The 19,340-nt window shown below is 37.3% G+C and overlaps 1 protein-coding gene across 1 annotated transcript in view; it reads left to right on the plus strand.

Annotated features, from left to right (window-relative positions):
• LOC139946180 (uncharacterized) overlaps nucleotides 1–19,340 on the plus strand; it is a 29,505-nt gene that overhangs the window by 7,273 nt on the left and 2,892 nt on the right. Inside the window, exons 7-31 of the mRNA XM_071943801.1 lie at nucleotides 1,055–1,189; nucleotides 1,846–2,160; nucleotides 2,805–2,936; nucleotides 4,562–4,699; nucleotides 6,488–6,634; nucleotides 6,958–7,263; nucleotides 7,540–7,848; nucleotides 8,207–8,500; nucleotides 8,658–8,798; nucleotides 10,022–10,180; nucleotides 10,465–10,568; nucleotides 11,499–11,712; nucleotides 12,281–12,392; nucleotides 12,724–12,870; nucleotides 13,220–13,409; nucleotides 13,602–13,644; nucleotides 14,157–14,323; nucleotides 14,840–15,056; nucleotides 15,643–15,753; nucleotides 16,295–16,458; nucleotides 16,756–16,869; nucleotides 17,617–17,687; nucleotides 18,024–18,064; nucleotides 18,428–18,524; nucleotides 19,191–19,296. Coding sequence (XP_071799902.1) covers nucleotides 1,055–1,189; nucleotides 1,846–2,160; nucleotides 2,805–2,936; nucleotides 4,562–4,699; nucleotides 6,488–6,634; nucleotides 6,958–7,263; nucleotides 7,540–7,848; nucleotides 8,207–8,500; nucleotides 8,658–8,798; nucleotides 10,022–10,180; nucleotides 10,465–10,568; nucleotides 11,499–11,712; nucleotides 12,281–12,392; nucleotides 12,724–12,870; nucleotides 13,220–13,409; nucleotides 13,602–13,644; nucleotides 14,157–14,323; nucleotides 14,840–15,056; nucleotides 15,643–15,753; nucleotides 16,295–16,458; nucleotides 16,756–16,869; nucleotides 17,617–17,687; nucleotides 18,024–18,064; nucleotides 18,428–18,524; nucleotides 19,191–19,296 — 3,974 coding nt within the window. The remainder of the gene's footprint in view (nucleotides 1–1,054; nucleotides 1,190–1,845; nucleotides 2,161–2,804; nucleotides 2,937–4,561; nucleotides 4,700–6,487; nucleotides 6,635–6,957; nucleotides 7,264–7,539; nucleotides 7,849–8,206; nucleotides 8,501–8,657; nucleotides 8,799–10,021; nucleotides 10,181–10,464; nucleotides 10,569–11,498; nucleotides 11,713–12,280; nucleotides 12,393–12,723; nucleotides 12,871–13,219; nucleotides 13,410–13,601; nucleotides 13,645–14,156; nucleotides 14,324–14,839; nucleotides 15,057–15,642; nucleotides 15,754–16,294; nucleotides 16,459–16,755; nucleotides 16,870–17,616; nucleotides 17,688–18,023; nucleotides 18,065–18,427; nucleotides 18,525–19,190; nucleotides 19,297–19,340) is intronic.

Raw genomic sequence — 19,340 nt, forward strand, 5'->3', positions numbered from 1 at the left:
CATATTCATACTATTTTTGCCATGACATTCGTAGATGAGTCGACTGTCAATAAATACCACTTATGTTCAATTACGGTAAATGTATTTATTGGATTATCTCTTAAAAACATAAAGGAATGAACAATTAACCATATGGTTGAATTGCACTAGAACATGTTCAGTATAAAACATTTCTTTGAAAAGAGCTACAAGGTGAAACAGTTAAAACACACAATCGGTACTGAGCAAGAGTTGAAAATGATCAAACAACAAACAATCAACCATCACTTAACCAACAAGAATGAGACTTAGCAAAAATAGACGTAATCAAAGGGACACATTGTGGATAAAAAGCCAGCATTAAAATCCATACAGTTCAACTTAAAAGAAGAAGAAGAAAAAACCCACACACATACACCAACAACTTTGAAAAGAACTAGGCAGATAAGAAAGGGATACAAATAGCAAACTTTTGTATAATTGTATTCAGTCGTGATTGAATGCCTGTTTTAAACATTCTAATATTTCTTGCCTTCAGGCATAACACAAAATGTGACCCACTCTGTGAAAATGAGTCACATCTCGCCCAATGCAATATTAAGTTATGGACAGTTTAATGTGGAAAATGTATTTAAAAAAAAAAAAAAAATGATCATAATTTGTATCCTTTTGCACACATTGGTAGTTTAAAATATCATTTTACTTGTAATTCGTTTTTCAAAAATTGGTGTAGTGACTAATTTCAAACGAGAGTAACTCAGCAACGCGAAAATGTATTTAAAAAAAAAATTAAAAATGATCATACTTCTGTCTAATTTGTATCATTTTACTTGTAATTTGTTTTTCAAAAAAATGGTGTAATTTCAAACGGGAGTAACTCAGCAACGCGATACACCCCAAAGCATAGACACATACCAAATTACTGCTGCTGATGTGTTCTTTCCAGCCATGCATATATCTCAATTCCTGAAATTGCCTACATCTGACTTATTTTCACAGAGCGGGTTACAAATTACCTTTAATTAAGTATGACCTACAGATTTTAATTTTATTGAATTTTGTTGACTTCTTCTAGAATGTAATGAAGGGAAATATGGACTGAATTGTGCCTCAGAATGTTCCTGTGTATCACGTGGTACATGTAACAAAGTGACTGGTGATTGTACATGTGATGCTATACCTGGTTTCGATGACGCTCTATGTGACAAAGGTAAATACTAGGTTTGTTTGTAACACACTTTGACTCTGTGGGTGAACAATGAAGAATTGAGAGACTCCTTGATTGATTTGAAGTTTATTTTCTCCACTGATCTTTGTGTCCATCACTCTCCTCCTCGATAGCATTTTATCTGGACATGAATTCAACCAAGCTATCTTTGACAATGCAATTATGGTATTTTGAACTCAAATGATGTAAACTGCACAGAACAGATACAATAAACCAGTTTGGGTATGTTTTTGGGTGGGGAGGGAACAATATTTAAAACGAGTTTCCTTGTAGTAAACAAGTGCAATTAAATAAAGAAATTACTAAATTATAATGTCAGTATAAAAAATAATGATTGTTTATGAGTGTAATGGTCCGAATATTTTCATGAGTTGAAGGATGGAATGTTCAAATCAACGAATGAAAATATTCTCATTGTCACGAATGAAAAACATTCATTTTTTGTTTTATACAACATCCAGGTAGATCTTTGTCATTTTGATTGGAGGATGCAACTTTTAAAACTAATGACCAGGGCACTAATGCAAAGGATACGTTATTGTGAAATAAGAACTTGTTATTTGTTATTATTAGAATAAAATATTAAATGATAATTCAATAATGATACTTAAATGAAGTGTTACATGATTGCTTTCCAGTTGACTTTCAGATGTCATTGACACGAGCTGATGGTATGACTGGACCTGTTCTTGACACTCAAGCCATCGATGATGTGGAACTCATCTGCACTGTGACTGTATTACCAACAGACCTGATTGGCTCTGTATTACTAAGATACCCAGATGGGAATGAATACCCAACCACACTTGATTCCAATCATCATGTCTATAGCAAGACAGTTACGGATGTACATCCAAGAGATAGCGGTGACTACACCTGTTTCACCAAAATCCAGCCTCGACCATCTGATTCCATCGAAGATAAAACAAGTGTTTACAGTCTCTCCGTTGTAGGTGAGTCACTAGGAATGAACACAGTGTAGAAAGATTTAATGTAACATTTTTTTTGGTCATTGATCACCATATTCGATGGGAAAAAAATATTTAATCAACATTCAATCATACAGGATGGATAAAAGTATTTAACATTAAAGGCAGTGGACATTATTTAGTAATTACTCAAAATGATTATTAGCATACCTTACTTGGTGACGAGTATTGGAGAGCTGCTGATAGTATAAAACATTGCTCCCAATGAAGTAATGTAGTTTTCGAGAAAGAAGGAATTTTTCACGAATTTTATTTCGAGACCTCATAATTAGATTTTGAGGTCTTGAAATCAAGCATCTAAAAGCACACAACTTCGTGTGACAAGCGTGTTTTTTTCTTTAATTGTTGTCTCGCAACTTTGATGACCAATTGAGCTCAAATTTTCACAGGTTTGTTATTTTATGCATATGTTGAGATACACCAAGTGAGAAGACTGGTCTTTGACAATAACCAGTAGTGTCCAGTGTCTTTAAACAAAAGTAAAATATAACAATTTATTAAAGGAAATAATCCAAACTTGTTTCAACCTTGTATCAAAGTAACACTTGTCTTTATTTAAAATATCCTTTTCATATTGTTTTCTTACCATCATATCATTCACATTGCAGATCTGGATGAGTGTGCAACAGACGTGTTTCAATGTGTTGACAATGCCTACTGTGTTAATGAGGATACGGATGGAGGATACAACTGTGTGTGTAACGATGGCTACAGATATACTGCTGATGGCACTTGTGAAGGTTAGTCCAAGACAGACACTGGTCTTACAGACACAATGATTTCAATGGATACAATGATTTCAATGGATACAATGATTTCTTTGGATACAATGATTTCATTGGATACAATGATTTCATTGGATACAATGATTTCATTGGATACAATGATTTCATTGGATACAATGATTTCATTGGATTCAATGATTTCATTGGATACAATGATTCCATTGGATACAATGATTTCATTGGATACAATGATTTCATTGGGTACAATGATTTCATTGGATACAATGATTTCATTGGATACAATGATTTCATTGGATACAATGATTCCATTGGATACAATGATTCCATTGGATACAATGATTTCATTGGATACAATGATTCCATTGGATACAATGATTTCATTAGATACAATGATTTCACTGGATACAATGATTTCATTGGATACAATGATTTCATTAGATACAATGATTTCATTGGATACAATGATTTCATTGGGTACAATGATTTCATTGGATACAATGATTTCATTGGATACAATGATTTCATTGGATACAATGATTTCATTGGATACAATGATTTCATTGGATACAATGATTTCATTGGATACAATGATTTCATTGGATACAATGAATTCATTGGATACAATGATTTCATTGGATACAATGATTTCATTGGATACAATGATTTCATTTGATCAATAATTTCATTGGATACAATGATTTCATTGGATACAATGATTTCATTGGATACAATGATTTCAATGGATACAATGATTTCATTGGATACAATGATTTCATTTGATCAATGATTTCATTGGATACAATGATTTCATTGGATACAATGATTTCATTGGATACAATGATTTCATTGGATACAATGATTTCATTTGATCAATGATTCCATTGGATACAATGATTTCATTGGATACAATGATTTCATTGGATACAATGATTTCATTGGATACAATGATTTCATTGGATACAATGATTTCATTAGATACAATGATTCCATTGGATACAATGATTCCATCGGATACAATGATTTCATTGGATAAACATGCTGTGACACAAGCTTTCCTTATCCGTGTTTTGATTGGTTCGAGATGATGAAGTGTCAGCTTGCACTTTTGACCCTCTGCATGCAGCGTAAGCAAGCACAATGCGGGGTACGACATATAGTGTTGATTTATTCACTATGTACTACATACATGAACTGACTGAATCTCTATGTGAAATTAATGCGCTATCGAGGTACATTTGTGAAGATCCGAACGTCCGATCATGCAGGTATCTGGCGTTATTCTGGAGCATTTTTGTGTGACGTCAGATGTTCAGGCTAAGTGACGTAAGATGTTCAGTCCAACTTAACAAAATGTGCCCTCTATGGTTACCATACTCACTAGTATTAATTTGAGTTTTCAATAAGAGTGTATTACCAGACTACATGACCCGCTTCAAACCACACTTTGTCGAGTCCCTGCCTCCATTCTTACTGCTATTGTTCTTTCATTATGTTACTAATCAGACTTATCATAAAACAAGAGTTGAATTTGATTCAAGCGAATCTGTCTGATACATATCATGACTGATTCACTATTGTCTATAGTCTGTTAATTTAAAGTATATGATTATCATTGACAGATATTGATGAATGTACGGATACGGATGTTACATTGATGCACGACTGTGTCGGGAATGCTACTTGTACCAATAAAGCTGGCAGTTTTGACTGTACATGTAACCCTGGCTACTCTGGAACTGGAAATGATGCATGTCAAGGTAATCAGTATTCTTATCTTTATTGATGATAACCCTTGCATGTAGGCATTAGCATTCAAAGCTCTGGACTCATGTTTATGTTCAGTTTAATATAAAGGTAATAACAATAAAAGAGTAGCGCCGTATGCCAGGTCTCAAGGCCCTTGACACGGAAATAAAAATGCATTATTGTAAAAAGCAACACTAACTATAGAAACTACATGTACAGTTAAAAACTATAACAAAACACAAAGGAGCAAAACTTGTTAAAAGGGTAGATACTCAAACGAAAAACTGGCTGTTTTAAAGTAATAAGGAGTACAATGTTTGTAGGATGACTGTCTGTGATTTTACTCTGTACACAAGAAATAAATGCAATTCATTCAGAAACCATGGTGTTCATGGAGTTTAAAACTCTCTCTGTGCAACCAGAATACGCCATTTGAACTGTGGGCTTTGCATCATTGCGATTGATATTGAGCTCGGGCCTGATACTTCATGGAGGCAATGAAGGCGATTGCCTCCATGCTCCCTGGTCATTGCCTTGGTGCACTTGAGATGCTACAGTAGAAATTCACAATTAGGGTGCCCCTTTTTTCCGTGGAGAAAATGCCTTGGTGCCCTTGCCCTTTCAAAAACGAAGCATGCAGGCCTGTGAGCTACACTGAATGTTTACTAATGAGGAGGGCAGAGATTGTTCTTGTGATTGATTTTAGTTTGGTGCGCTTCATATTGGCAACACAGGCTGTTACTCTGAATGAAGCTCACATGGTTTAAAGCCATAATACATTTTCGGTACAGAAAAAAAAAAAAAAAGTTCACAGATTTACAAAGAATTTACAGGGTTTACAGAAGGTAATAATAATAGTAATAATAATAGTGGCAATTTATAATGCGCCATGTCTGTCTAAAAGACACTCCTGGCGCAGGAGAGATGCCGAAGCCGGATAGCAAAGAATATAGTTAAGCACACAAATAAGTTTTCAAATGGGTTTTGAAGCTGGAATATGTAGTGAGTTGTCGGCGTTTAGGGGGGAGTTCGTTCCATAGTGATGGGCCAGAGTGTGAGAAGGAGCGGGCTCACCATGAATGGCGTGTTCGTGGAATGTTTAGAAGTTTGATCTGATACTCTGGCATATTGCTGAGAATGGCATTGCAGAAGTCAAGTCGTGAAAGACTTCTCTTGAAATATTGTTTCCATGAAATGCTTTACTTTTTGAGAAAACATTAAAGCAATAATCAATTTTCGATAGCGAGAATTACGGTTTTATTTTAAACACATGTCATGACACGGCGAAACGTGCGGAAACAAGAGTGGGTTTCCCATTATTTTCTCCCGACTCCGATGACCGATTGAGCCTAAATTTTCACAGGTTTGTTATTTTATATATAAGTTGTGATACACGAAGTGTGGGACTTGGACAATACTGTTTACCGAAAGTGTATAATGGCTTTAAGGAATGAATCGATTGGCCCATTAGTGACCGGGGGTAATAATGTTGGAGCACCTTTCCCAGTGTGGTATAGAATCAACATGACAAGAAATTCACTTCTTTGTAATAAGGAAATGTGTGTATTTTAAATGCTAGCCCAAATGTGCGGGCATCAGTTTCAACCTGTGCACACAAATTGAAGCCTATTTTAGTTTCTGCATAAAAAGTTCTCTGAAATGAGATCGTTTCCTCAATCTTGCACAACACCATGAATATCTGGGCCTAGACGGCTTCAGACGGTAGCACGTCTGGAATCATGTCTTAGCTCCCTATAGTTACTAAAGATTAACTACTTATGTGTTTGTAACTTTCCCAGTCTGCAATCAGGGTTACTATGGATTAGGATGTATTGAGGTTTGTACGTGTGTAGCACCAGTACCTGGAACAAACGATGTCATGTGTAACAATGTTGACGGTACATGCAGCTGTAATCAAGAATTTCCAGGAAAATCTTGTGATAAAAGTAAGTTACTCTTAATGTGATCTGTTACAATAAAATATACCTCTAAAAAATATTGGAATCATATCATTTTTTAATTTGTTAGTAATGTGTTTTCCCAAAGAAAAAATATATTGTGAAAATTACATCTTTTACGTGCATTTGTTTTCAAAGAAAATGCAGTCATCAGTAAAGATTATGTTTAAATAGTCCTCTTTTTCATATCATTTTTTTGCTGTAAAATGATTGTGCGGTCATACAATGTTTAGTTATGCAAAGCATCCATTTAATTATCACCAGCCTTGTAATAATCATAGTGTGATTGCCGTATTGTTTCTCTGGAACAGATGCTCTTACTGTTACATTGACATCAGACCCCTTTCCCGTCCTGGACACACAAGGAATAGACAACGTAGCCTTAGTTTGTTCCGTCAATCTCCATTCAAGGGATCTTGATGGGTCAGTTGATATCACTTTTCAAAATGGCGCACAGATTCGGGGCACCACATTAAGAAATCCCTCTGAAGGCAAATATGAGCGGACTCTAAATGACATCTCTCTGGCAGACAGTGGTACATATACATGCACAGCTACAACCAGGATTAATGGAGTACCTTTGACAGAACACGGAGATGTCACCTTGGATGTTCTTAGTAAGCAAAACACTTTTAACACGACAAAGTCATTAGGGGCCATGGGTCTCAGGCACCAGTTGTCGAAAAGGCCTCAAGAGATCTCAATGAAGCTTTGGTATATCATATTCCTTTTGACCATGTAGCAACTTGTTTCTCTATGCCCTGGGCAACCCCGCCAGACTGTCTATAGTGACAATCAGTTCTTTGAAGCTCAAAGTATTGTCCTCAGATCGAATATTACAGCAACACTAGTTGATTATGAATTATCAAAGTTTCCCTTCTCATCTTTTGTAGCACCTGGACGGATCATTTCGGTAACTGAAAAGGTCGAAGGTAAATTGATGGCAACTGTCTCAGTTGACTGCATAGTGTATGCAGATCCTGCTCCAACTATTAACTGGTATGATCCTTACTCGGTGGTGATCGTAGACGATGGTATGAAATACACAGTTTCAAGCTCAACGGACGTCGACCAGGGGCGACTGACCAGTTCTTTATCCGTGAGGAATCTTATCAGAGATGACGGTGGAAATTACACGTGTGAGACTCAAAATGATTTAACAGATGAAAAGGACGAAAGGTTTGCAGAAGTTGTCATCATAGGTAAGGAGAACTAATGATGAAATTTAAATATCAAATTGATTGGCTGACAATAGACTAATAATGATGACCAATCTGACTATGAAGCTGTGTGTGATGATCATCAAATGTATGGCCATAGATTGGAATTGTCAATGAAATAGTGATTTACAATTGTCATAAAGGATACTAAAGTCACATGTGAAAGTTTCTGTGTCTTCTTGCTGAGATGTTTTTTTCTTCACAATAACGTCGAATTCTTCAAGTCAGGAAGGTGACGGCGCACCCGTGCTCTCTTGCCGAATGTATTAAAAAATGGTTCATTAATTTTCGAATTTGATATTGATTTTTGATCTGCCACTCCCATTTTGTGCTTTCACAGAGGTTCCAGAGGTGGGCCCCGTGGCTGCCACTCCTGTGAGCTCCGAGGCAATTGATGTGACTTGGGTAGTAACATATGATGGTAATCTACCATTCACATGTACAGTGGAGTATAGAGAAGATCCAAGAGGCATATGGATGGAATCTACACCAGGTCCTTCCCAACAGTCTCAATCACATCAAGTAACTGGATTGGAAGCCTTCACTTTATACTCAATACGAGTTACTTGTCGGAACAGAGTTGGAAATGGTATACCGTCTGTACTTATCACCTCAGTCACAACCAAGCAAGCTGGTAAGAACACACACAGTATAATCATTTTCAAAGCAAAATTAGAATTGTGATTGGGAGTTACCGCTACATTCCACAGGGTTGAACAGACAGGGAAACAATCTGAAGTACAATTCAATAAACATTTTCATTAACCCGTTTTTGTTTACATTTTTTGTAGCCCCAAGTGCGCCTCGAAACCCAGAAGTAACCGAAGCCACGTCTGAGAGCCTTACTGTAGCATGGGAAGAACCTGAAATGAAGAGAGGAACTATAGCATCGTATCGTGTATCAGTTGAAGGTTCATCACAAACCTACCAGAGTAAGTCATGACTCCTTGCTGGGCACTTGGCCTGATTTCATAGAGCTGCCTAAAGCACGAACAAATTATCTAGTTGGTAAGACACTGCTCCAGAATTGCAAGGGTCTTGGGTTCGAATCCAACCCGAGTAACATGCCTATGATATTTTTTCACAGGACTCGGGGAAAGCACTGAGTATACATACATTGCTATTCACACATCGGTGTATGGGTAAAAAACAAAATTAATAAACAATTTTTTGCTTACTAAATTAAAGTTACCAGCCAAAATACCATTTCACGTGTACCAATTGTAACTGGTATCCTGCTTTTTTCCCTAAACAGAAAACTGTTAAGCAATAAAGGCACTGGACACTATTGGTAATTACTCAAAATAATTGTTAGCATAAAAACTTACTTGATCAATTGAGAGCCGGTGATAGTATAAACATTGTGAGAAACTGCTCCCTCGGATGTAACAAAGTTTTTGAGAAAGAAATCATTTCTCACTAAAATATTTTAATTGAATTCAGCTGAGGTCTCAAACTCAAGGCATCTGAAAGCACACAACTTGTGCGAAAATGCTGTTTTTTCTTCCATTATTCTCTCGCAACTTCGATGACCAATTGATCCCAAATGTTCACAGGTTTGTTATTTTATACATGTTGGATACACCAAGTGAGAAGAGTGGTCTTTGACAATATTACCAATAGTGTCCAGTGCCTTTTTAAAGGCAGTGGACACTATTGGTAATTACTCAAAATATTTATTAGCATAACACCTTACTTGGTAACAAGTAATGGGGAGAGGTTGGTAATATAAAACATTGTGGAAACAGCTCCCTCTGAAGTGGAGTAGTTTTCGCGAAAGAAGTAATTTTCCACGAGTTTGATTTCGAGACCTCAGATTTAGAATTTGAGGTCTCGAAATCAAGCATCTGAAAGCACACAACTTCGTGTGACAAGGTGTTGTTTCTTTCATTATTATCTTGCAACTTCGATGACCGATTGAGCTCAAATTTTCACAGGTTTTTTTATTTTATGCATTTGTTAAGATACACCAACTGAGAAGACTGGTCTTTGACAATTACCAATAGTGTCCACAGCCTTTAAGTAGCCCTGTGAAATCCGTAGAGAAGTAAACAGGTGGTTTATTTTGTCAAGATGACTTTGTTTCTTGAATACTCATCATGAGTAAATGTCATTTACAGAGAATAATCTTTTCCACGTTACACTGAATCTGTAGCTTCAGGTCCTGGCAATCCAGCGCCTCTCTCCCTGCTGGTGACTGAACTGAATCCCTTCACAACTTACAACCTTTTTGTAACTGCGTTCAACGAGGAAGATTTAGTTCAGCTGATGGGAGAAGATTCAATGACAATTACCGGGAAAACGGCTGAATCCAGTAAGTATTAACTCAGGAAAATCAAGGAAATAAAACCAAAGAGTATAACAGAAGAGAAAAAGAATGACACGCGTGAGTAGTGTGAATTAAGTAGACCCCAATCTGAATAATAACAAAGTTTTGGAGAATAAATGAAGCCACAACCTGGCGTTTGTGGCCTGATAATGGAAGAAGATAGTCTCAGATTGGAAGAATCGTTTTTTAGAATTTTTACAACGCCGATTATTGTTGTCTGGTATTCATGTTTACAACAAGCTGATTGCTTTTATTTTATTTTTTTCAAGCACCAACATCTCCACTCAATGTTGAATTGAACAACACGGGCAAGACGTGTGTCGTCACTTGGGATCGACCTCAAAGGGAGAATGGCATCATCTTGAATTACATGGTAAGGTATTATTGTCTGCTATAGATTGTTGTCATCAAAAAACAAATATTTATCAGCTTGACAACAGAAAATCTTGTTATGGAATTGGTTTTGATAGAATCGCAAACTATAGAACTGACAATCAATTTTGTTTTTCTTGTATATTCTGCGAATCTCAAACTTTATGATCTTTCATTTTGCTTGCTCTATACTGTACGTTAAATATGGACATCTTGCCCTGTCTAGTCTCACTGGACTGCAATATGTAGATGAACACTTACTATAGCATTATTATATGATGGTCGCCTGCACAAGGACATCTTTAATGGGAACTACATTGTAACTGATGCCCCATGCTCTCATGGCTGCCCTTCAAGGCTGCCCATCTAGGCAGCCCTTCAAAGACGTCCTAAAGCGCCACACCAGGCTGCTTCCACCAACCCGGTTGCCACCTGGCAGGCCTTAAAATAACTCACTGCACCCACATCAATTGCCGTGGTGCCCTGTGCTTTTGCTCTGGTGCCTTTTTGGCAAAGTTCCAATACAATTTTTTTATTGTCCTCACTCAATTCATAGAAGTGCCCGTTACCAGAGGAAACTTGCTGTGCCCTTTCAAGAACGAAATTAAATGCCTGACTTGGGAAACTGTTGCACTGGATTGTTCTTTCTGGCGCTTTGCTATCCCCGCAGGACACTCAGTTTAATCCCAGTCTTACATTGGTGATTGTGACAGAAGCCAAACTTATGGTCGGTTTTAATAGTTATCGTCTAGATTATGGTTGGTTTATGGTTTATTTAAAAACATTCAACAAATATCGGTCATATGACCAAATTGCATTTTGAATTAAAAAAACAAAAAAAACCCCAAAAACAACAAAGGGATGAGATGGTGATGATGATAGAAGTGTCTCTCTAAAGAATTGTATTCATGTTTTACTTTTTTCCTGACAGATTTCTAGGCTTGCGCACTTCTATGATGGTCTAGATCCAGACTTGAGTAAGACTGATACAGTTGAAGTTTTAGGAGATCAAAGGTCATACTCTATCGACAAAATCGATCTTCAGGCGTACGCTCGGTACAGGTTTGCAATCACCGCTTCAACAACCGTTGGAAAGGGACCCCAAAGTGTAACGACCGTCGCCACATGTAATTCTCCACCTTCAGGTAAATCAAATAGGAAAACTTTACCAAAGGGTTTTAGTTAGTGTATAGTTTTATTCATCATTTTGTGCAACAAGTTGTGTTTTAGAGGTTGTGTTCTAAATATTTGTTTCGTTCGAAATGCACAGAGGATTGTTGTTTGCATGTTTGGACCATTAACTGTTATGAGTTTGTACGTGTTTAAAGAGACTTTGTGGAGTGCCGTGTCGTTGCCGAGCACCAGACTTAACCTCTAGTGTTTCTAATCTGGGCCCAAATTCATGGCTCTGCTTACCGCCGAATTCTGCGCTTACGTGCAAACGCCGAATTTCTGCGCTAGCCTCGTAAGCGTAGAATGCCTAGTAACATGGAGTACGCACGCGCAGAAGCCAAAATTCGCCGATAACCCGTGAAATAGGCTTGCCGTAAGCACAGAATCCCCTGCTTCCGTAAGCGCCGATTCTGTGCTTACGGTAAGCAGAGTCATAACATTGGGCCCTGGTGTTTCTGGGTGTGGGTTCGAGTCCCGGTTGTTGCACTTGTGTCTTTGGACGAGATAATTACTCACTTTATCTCCGTTTTAACAATTCAGCACCTCAAGCACCAGCACGTCCAGTGGTATCTGATTATTTACTGGACTCGGTAACCGACAGTTCATTCAAGGTAGTAGTTGCACCCACCAGCCAACACAATGGACCAATAAGGTAATTGACCCAGGTCAGGGTTCACCAACCAAAGATCATGGTTCACAACCAACATTACACAAATTATACTTCAATCAACAGAAGGTATAAACGCAGGGAAGGGGTGGCAACTTCCGAGTCGAAAACTTATTACGAAAACAACTTAAAATCAAAACAAAACACCTATGACACATCATGGAGGTACTTTGGACACATCAAGACATACACCGATGGTTGTTCATGTCAACAAGTTTCAACAACATTTTCAAACTCAAAACCACCCAGTATGATATTCAGACATCTTAGCCAAGTATAACTTATTAGTTGGTGTTCATTTTCTTGCTCATAAAAGCTGTTTGGAGTTAACTTTGGTACAGCTCAACAGAAATAAAGGCATCGATGGAAAGGATCCTGATATCTTGTACCATCCGGATCAACTCGGAACCTACCAGGAAGCACAGGAGTCAATGGCGCCTTACGTTGCCGTGGTGTTCACAGGGTGACTCAAATCAAGTTTTAATATTCAACATCAGTATCACTTATAAAATGTTTCAGGGTGACTTAGTTATCCATAATTTGTTTGCCCCCTAAAACGAAATATAAACTACACGATTACCGCCACTATGCTTATTTATGACAAGTTGTGTTTAAATGAAACACATAACATCGTGTAAGGAATAAACCGAAAGTAATGAGCACCTTTTCAATAATGTATGTTTCAGACGTTCATGTTACAACTCACCGTATCGTGTAAAGTATTAGAGCCGTCATAGTGGCCTAATCTTTACAGCATTTTGCAAGAATTCATGTTTTCCATTCATAATGTTATTCTTATTTTTGGACACCAGAAGCGAAATTATTAACAGTATGGAGGTTGAGATTGGAGTAGGGGGCTTGACGTCTTGCGGAGGAGGTAACCTTTCAAGGCGGAAACGAAGACAGTCGAGGCGGGAACATGTCGGTGATAATGGCGCTTTGAAACCAAATACAAGATACACAGCTTTCTTGAGAGCTTATAGTGTATTCGACAATGGAACGGTAAACAATGGATTTTGTGATTCAAAAGTATTTAATACTTTTTTTCTACAAGTCCGTTTACTTTTGGAATTAAAAACATAAATCGAAGACAGTGATTTACACGGCTGAGTGATACAAAGGAACTTAACATTTTAAAATTAATTTTCGTATGAGACGTTAATGATAAGTTGACCACCGTATTTTTCGATGCAGGAAATTTATTCTACTAGTCCACTGATGCAGTCAATCATAACAGGTAAGGAAACGCAGCACGTGGCAGTTTTAAACATTGCTTAATTGATCGCTTTGAACCGTTGTGATGCGTCACAAACTATAGGCGGACTATAATAGCAATCATTCTATAACGGACTAACCGTTGGTTGAAGTGTAAATTCATTCGATAAACAGTTGTACCATAAGTTTGGCAGTAAGTTGTGCCGCAGTACGGGGGTATAAATAACTACGTTTCAGTGAAAACAGCTAATTTTTGTCAGGAGCTTTGGAAGTATTTAAAATCTTCGGACATAACTCTTTGTCCGTCTAGGGTTAGACAAAAGATTGAAACATAATCAGTTCTTGAAGTACTGTACTTACCAACTAACTTGGACTCTCAGAACACTTTTTTTCATTGACACATTCCAGCTTTTACCAGATAGTTTTTTGTGGAATCTGTATAAAAATAACAAAAACAAACATTGTTGTAAAAATTATGCAAATTGTTCTGTCTCAAGAAGCACATTTTGCTCTCACTTTTTGGCTCTATTTAAGGGGAAACGCCATCGAACAATGTTGCTATCTTCGCTGTAATCGGCCTTTTAAGCACGCTACTGATAGTTGCCGTTGCTGTGGTGATTGTTTTTGTTATGAGGTCAAAGGTGAAACGTGAATCACACAATGCGCAAGACACTCGAACAGTTGGTGCTCCAGTGGAAATGGTAAAGATAATCACTTAACAATAGGCCTAGCTTGCTTAAAACATTTCAGACAGTGCAAGGTGCACAAAGGTTTAAGGACATTATTGCGTTTGGTTAACTATGGTTCGATATGTTTTGTAAATAATGACAAAATGATCCAAACAAATAGGCCCTATGCCTCAAAGTGTGTGTTTCTATTTTACTTTGTGAACTAACACTGTCGTTTTAGTTTTTGACAGAATAAATCTAACAGGAAAACCACACTTTTTTTAACTTTCAAAATTATCTTTCCAATTCATTTCAATTCTTGTTGATAACAAATACTTTTTGAAGCTAATATCTCACAATCAAACGCAACGTGAGCCGTATATTGTCGCCGTGTTCACGAAGTGGCGAATCCGTCCAAAAATTATGCATTTTGGGGCATTTTTCGTTTTTTACATTTTTCTTAAATGTATTTGGTATCCTTATCCTTAACATTCCTGCAAAACTGTAAGGCTTGATAATGTGTTCTTCCATTTTTAACATTCCAATCAGAACTCAATAGATTATGAAGTAACGATGGATTCAAGTACGGAAGCTGCTGTTTACGAGGATGTAGGACTGCCCTCATGGGCTGTCCGATGGAAGATCCTCCGGCGCGATCTTGACGTTGACGATACGGTACTGGGAAGGGGAAACTTCGGTGAAGTGAGGTCTGGAACTGTAGACCAAGGCGGCCAAAGGACCAAGTGTGCCATCAAGATATTGAAAGGTATACAAAGTATTGGAAAGTTGAAAGTGTTTTATACTTTGACTCATTAGGGAGGTTTAGCTTCACTTTCTGCAAGCAAACGAACGTGAACGTCAACAAATTGTGTTGTTTCTAGGTGATGTCACCACTTTGGATGCACTTTGCATGCTAACTTACGACGTCTAAGCGCACGTACGTACCTGTCGTGAAAAACTTAGGCTAAAAACGTGAAATTTTTACGACATAATTTTGCTGACGTTCACGTTGCTCACGGAACGTGCAACTAAACCTCCATAATGTCGGGATAGACTGACTTTGAAAGTGATACATAGTGGTTTTTTTTTTTAACTCGGATTATACGTAATTTTGACAAATTTCTGGGTCATTTTGACCCCGGGTTGTAAATACTTTAAAATGGGTCCGGCTCCACCTGGTTCTGATCAGGGACCAGGACATTTTAAGAGTGTACAAAAGCATAACAGGAACGAAATATATGAAGACATAAAATATCTGCATGATTTAAGTATTTTTTAAGCAATATTGACGATGGAGCCTTTACCTAATGACACTTGTTTATGTATGCCATTATCCTGAAATTCATCTTAAGGTCAAGCTTCCCCGACTGACAGACAGGATTTTCTGGAGGAATTTCGAACCATGACCAAGATTGGATATCATCCCAATGTCGTCTCGCTCATAGGGGCTTGCCAACACCAAGGTAATCAAAGCTTCTTGAATTTGTCCCAAGTGCAATCTGTGCACATTTAGTAGAATTCATCTGTGCAAAATTGGGCTCATTTTGGTCATCGAAGTTGCAAGTAAGAAAATGAAAGAAAGAGCACCGTTGTTGAACATTATTTGTGTGCTTTAAGATCCCTAGAAAAAAATGTTTAAGAGGGCTATCTGTCTCTTAAAAACTCCATTATTACTTCAGGGGGAGTCGTTTCTCACAAAGTTTTACACTTTCACAGCTTGATAGTTAGTAATTTGTTATGCTAATTTGTCTTGAGTCATTACCAAAAGAGTACAGGGCCCAGTGATCAGATTTCTCAAAATTGATTTACATGGGTAAACTCGTCACACCCCCCGAAACTCCAGAGTCAGAATTGACTTGGATTCTGGGTTGATTGGCCTGCTCTAACCCGGACACTGGTCAACCAAAATGGGATTTTGTGTTTTGTTTTTGCCGACTGGAATTTTTATAAAAATTATGTACTTTTTAAACGTTTTTTATATTCTCGAACGTGTACTTGTTGTAGATGTGTTGTACGTAGCATTGGAATACCTTCCCAACGGTGACTTGCGTAAACACTTAAGATCATCTCGTCCGGACACCGACTCTGAACCATCTCTGACGTCAGAGCAACTCATCAAGTTTGCTCTTGACGTTGCCATGGGAATGGAACATCTTGCGTCATCAGCGGTATATTATCATAATGTTGTTATTAATGATAACGTTGGCAAAAAATTACTAATAAATTATTAATTTTGGTTAAGTATGGCCGTGTTCATGAATTGCATCCTGAACACTTGCGGGTCAGAATGACTCGAGTTTGGGTCCCGGCGGTGGGTTTGACCCGTGGTCGGGGATTTGGATTCAAAATCTGCGTCAGTTCAATGACCCCAAATCCGGGTTAAACTGCAGGACCCGTGTTATCTGAAATCAAGGTCAATGGGAGTTTTTTTTAGAGTGAGCCGTTTGTGTTTTGTTGAGTTTCAGGTCATCCATCGCGATTTGGCCGCCAGAAATATCCTACTCGGCCGTGGATTTGTGGCAAAAGTGTCAGATTTTGGACTTTCCCGGGGAGAGGACATCTATGTTCAAACATCAATGGTATAATTGTTTATTTTATTCAGTTTTCATCATTTCAAGACCCTGTTTTGATTAAGATGTAAATACTAGCACGGTCCTTCCAATTTAGCCTAAAAAACATTCGATTTAGCGCCCTCTTCCGGTGAATAATAAACAAAAATAAGACTAATTTCTCCGGAAGTAAACGCAACTATTGCTTCAGGCCAGTTATCCAATGTTTATTTAGATTTTTTATTTAGATTAATTAAGTATTTTAGATTCTAACATGTACGGTCGCCCCCATCCCAAAGTCGCCCATGTTGAAGTAAACGACCCCAAAAAATGATTTGGCCACTTCATAAAATGTTTTCAGAATGCTGTATCTCAAAAGTTAGGCCAAGTAAAAAAGAGGAAAATGAGGGCCTTTTTTTTGTTCAGAGCCGGCCACCAAGCATTTTATTTCAAACTGGCCACAAAATCTTCAGTTTGATTCACCATTTACTTCATGAACAACTATAAAATAATATATTAATAGTAAACTTGTGGGTACAACCATGGGCAAAAACTCTGTTGAAGGAGTGGTGGTTCTGAATACAGCCGGTTTAGTCTCGACGTTACGAACAGTATCCTCTGCTCGTCTTCAGGAAGTTTACAAGTTCTTTAAAGATTAGTAAGTTGAATGAGAAAAACACATACAAATAATTTCTCTTTTTGAAAAGAAAATGTAAAAAGTATTTTTAAAAAATTGCATTAAAGGTGAACATGCTGTCGTTATTTCTTTTTAAACAGAGACGAGTACCAACTCGCTGGTTATCCATCGAGTCTATTTTGCTGAAGACGTACACCACCAAGAGCGATGTGTAAGTTATCATTCAGCACCGAGTTGAATTCCTCGGGAAATTATTAACAGCTTTATGTCCGTAGGGGCTAACTATAAAAACAAACAAATAATTACATCAACACAAAATAACAAATAAACAATGCTAGTAAATCTTTCGTCATTCGGGGGTCGCCGAAATTAGCAGACAATTTGCACCGATTACAAAGGATGTTGCTATCAAAATCACAATAATGGACCACAATTCATGAAAACAATTACTTGTACCCGGGCCCCCAGGTTTACCATTAGAAATAATTTTGTTCAAAAATAACAGATTTCCAACACTAACCTCAATATTTAACTACTTATTTTTCAGATGGTCCTATGGCATTCTCTTATGGGAAATCGCAACTTTGGGTAAGATGAGACATCGAGTTTAAATTTCCTTTCATAACGTGCATTATAGCTATTGTTTGTTCTGGACAGCTCAAACCCTCTCTTTTGTGTAGTAATTCCCACCATCAACACAACAAGAAAAAAACTCATTATTTAATTTTTTTACTTTTTGTCTGGTCCAGACTTTTATTTACTTGTTCCAGCGCCTTGAGGTGGAATCGACCTGCTAATGTTTTGCGCTTTATTTGTTCTTTATTGTTATTATTCATGACGAGTGAAGGATGTTGAAACTTTCACATTCACAGTTATAAATTTAATTTATTTGTGTATAGTGCTTTAATATACTTATTTGTCTTGTTTGTTTGTATCATGTCTATTTTGCAGGTGGCACACCATATCCGTCTATTAGAACCAAAGACTTGGCAAGTCAACTTACCGATGGATATCGTATGTCAAAACCACAAAATTGTGACGAGAAAATGTACGTAGTTTTAATGATGAAGAGAAAGATCAATAAAAGAAAGACAAAATAATGGGGGAAAACAGCGATGTGTCTCTTACAAGATGATTGTATTATACTAATTGAAGCACCCAATGAAACGTTACCTTTCACAATTGGATGTTCACAGTATGCTGATGTCAACTGTGTAACAATAATTATTTGGGGATGAAGTCAATTTGCGAAGATAATTCAAGATACAAAAATAAAAGAAATCGAAAATAATATTTCACTACATTCAGTCTCCTGACGATGACTAGAGCAATCTAGTCGAAACAATGAGACCTATTAAGAACTCACTTTGTGGTACACAAGTTATTAAATAACGATCCTATATTAAGCTAAAGTCGGGTTCCAACCGATTTTCTACCTTCCGCCCAGGTAGTAGTTAAAAAGCAGGACAGTTATTTTCAGAACTAAGAAGTCACCCGAAAAATACGAAAAATCTACTTCGCGGTAGTAGAATATAATATCAAGACAGTTCTCTATTAAAGAAACAAACTCTACCTGGCAAATAGACACACACATGGTGTTACCGCAAACCAAATATATATTAATACCTAACCATGCAATGCCTCAAACCCCAGGATTTTTTTTGGGATATGAATAAATTAATGTTACCTTTTCAATATTGGAACGTGATTGCAGATACGTGTTGATGATCCGATGCTGGGAAGAAAATCCAACCAACCGACCCTCCTTCTCCGACTTGGTGACGGTCCTGAGTGGAATGAACGAAAGCCAGATTAACCACGTGAGTAATTCAATCATGTTCACACAAAAAAAATAGTTTTAAAA

This window comes from Asterias amurensis, chromosome 13 (assembly GCF_032118995.1).
Source record: "Asterias amurensis chromosome 13, ASM3211899v1".
Lineage (NCBI taxonomy): Eukaryota > Metazoa > Echinodermata > Asteroidea > Forcipulatida > Asteriidae > Asterias > Asterias amurensis.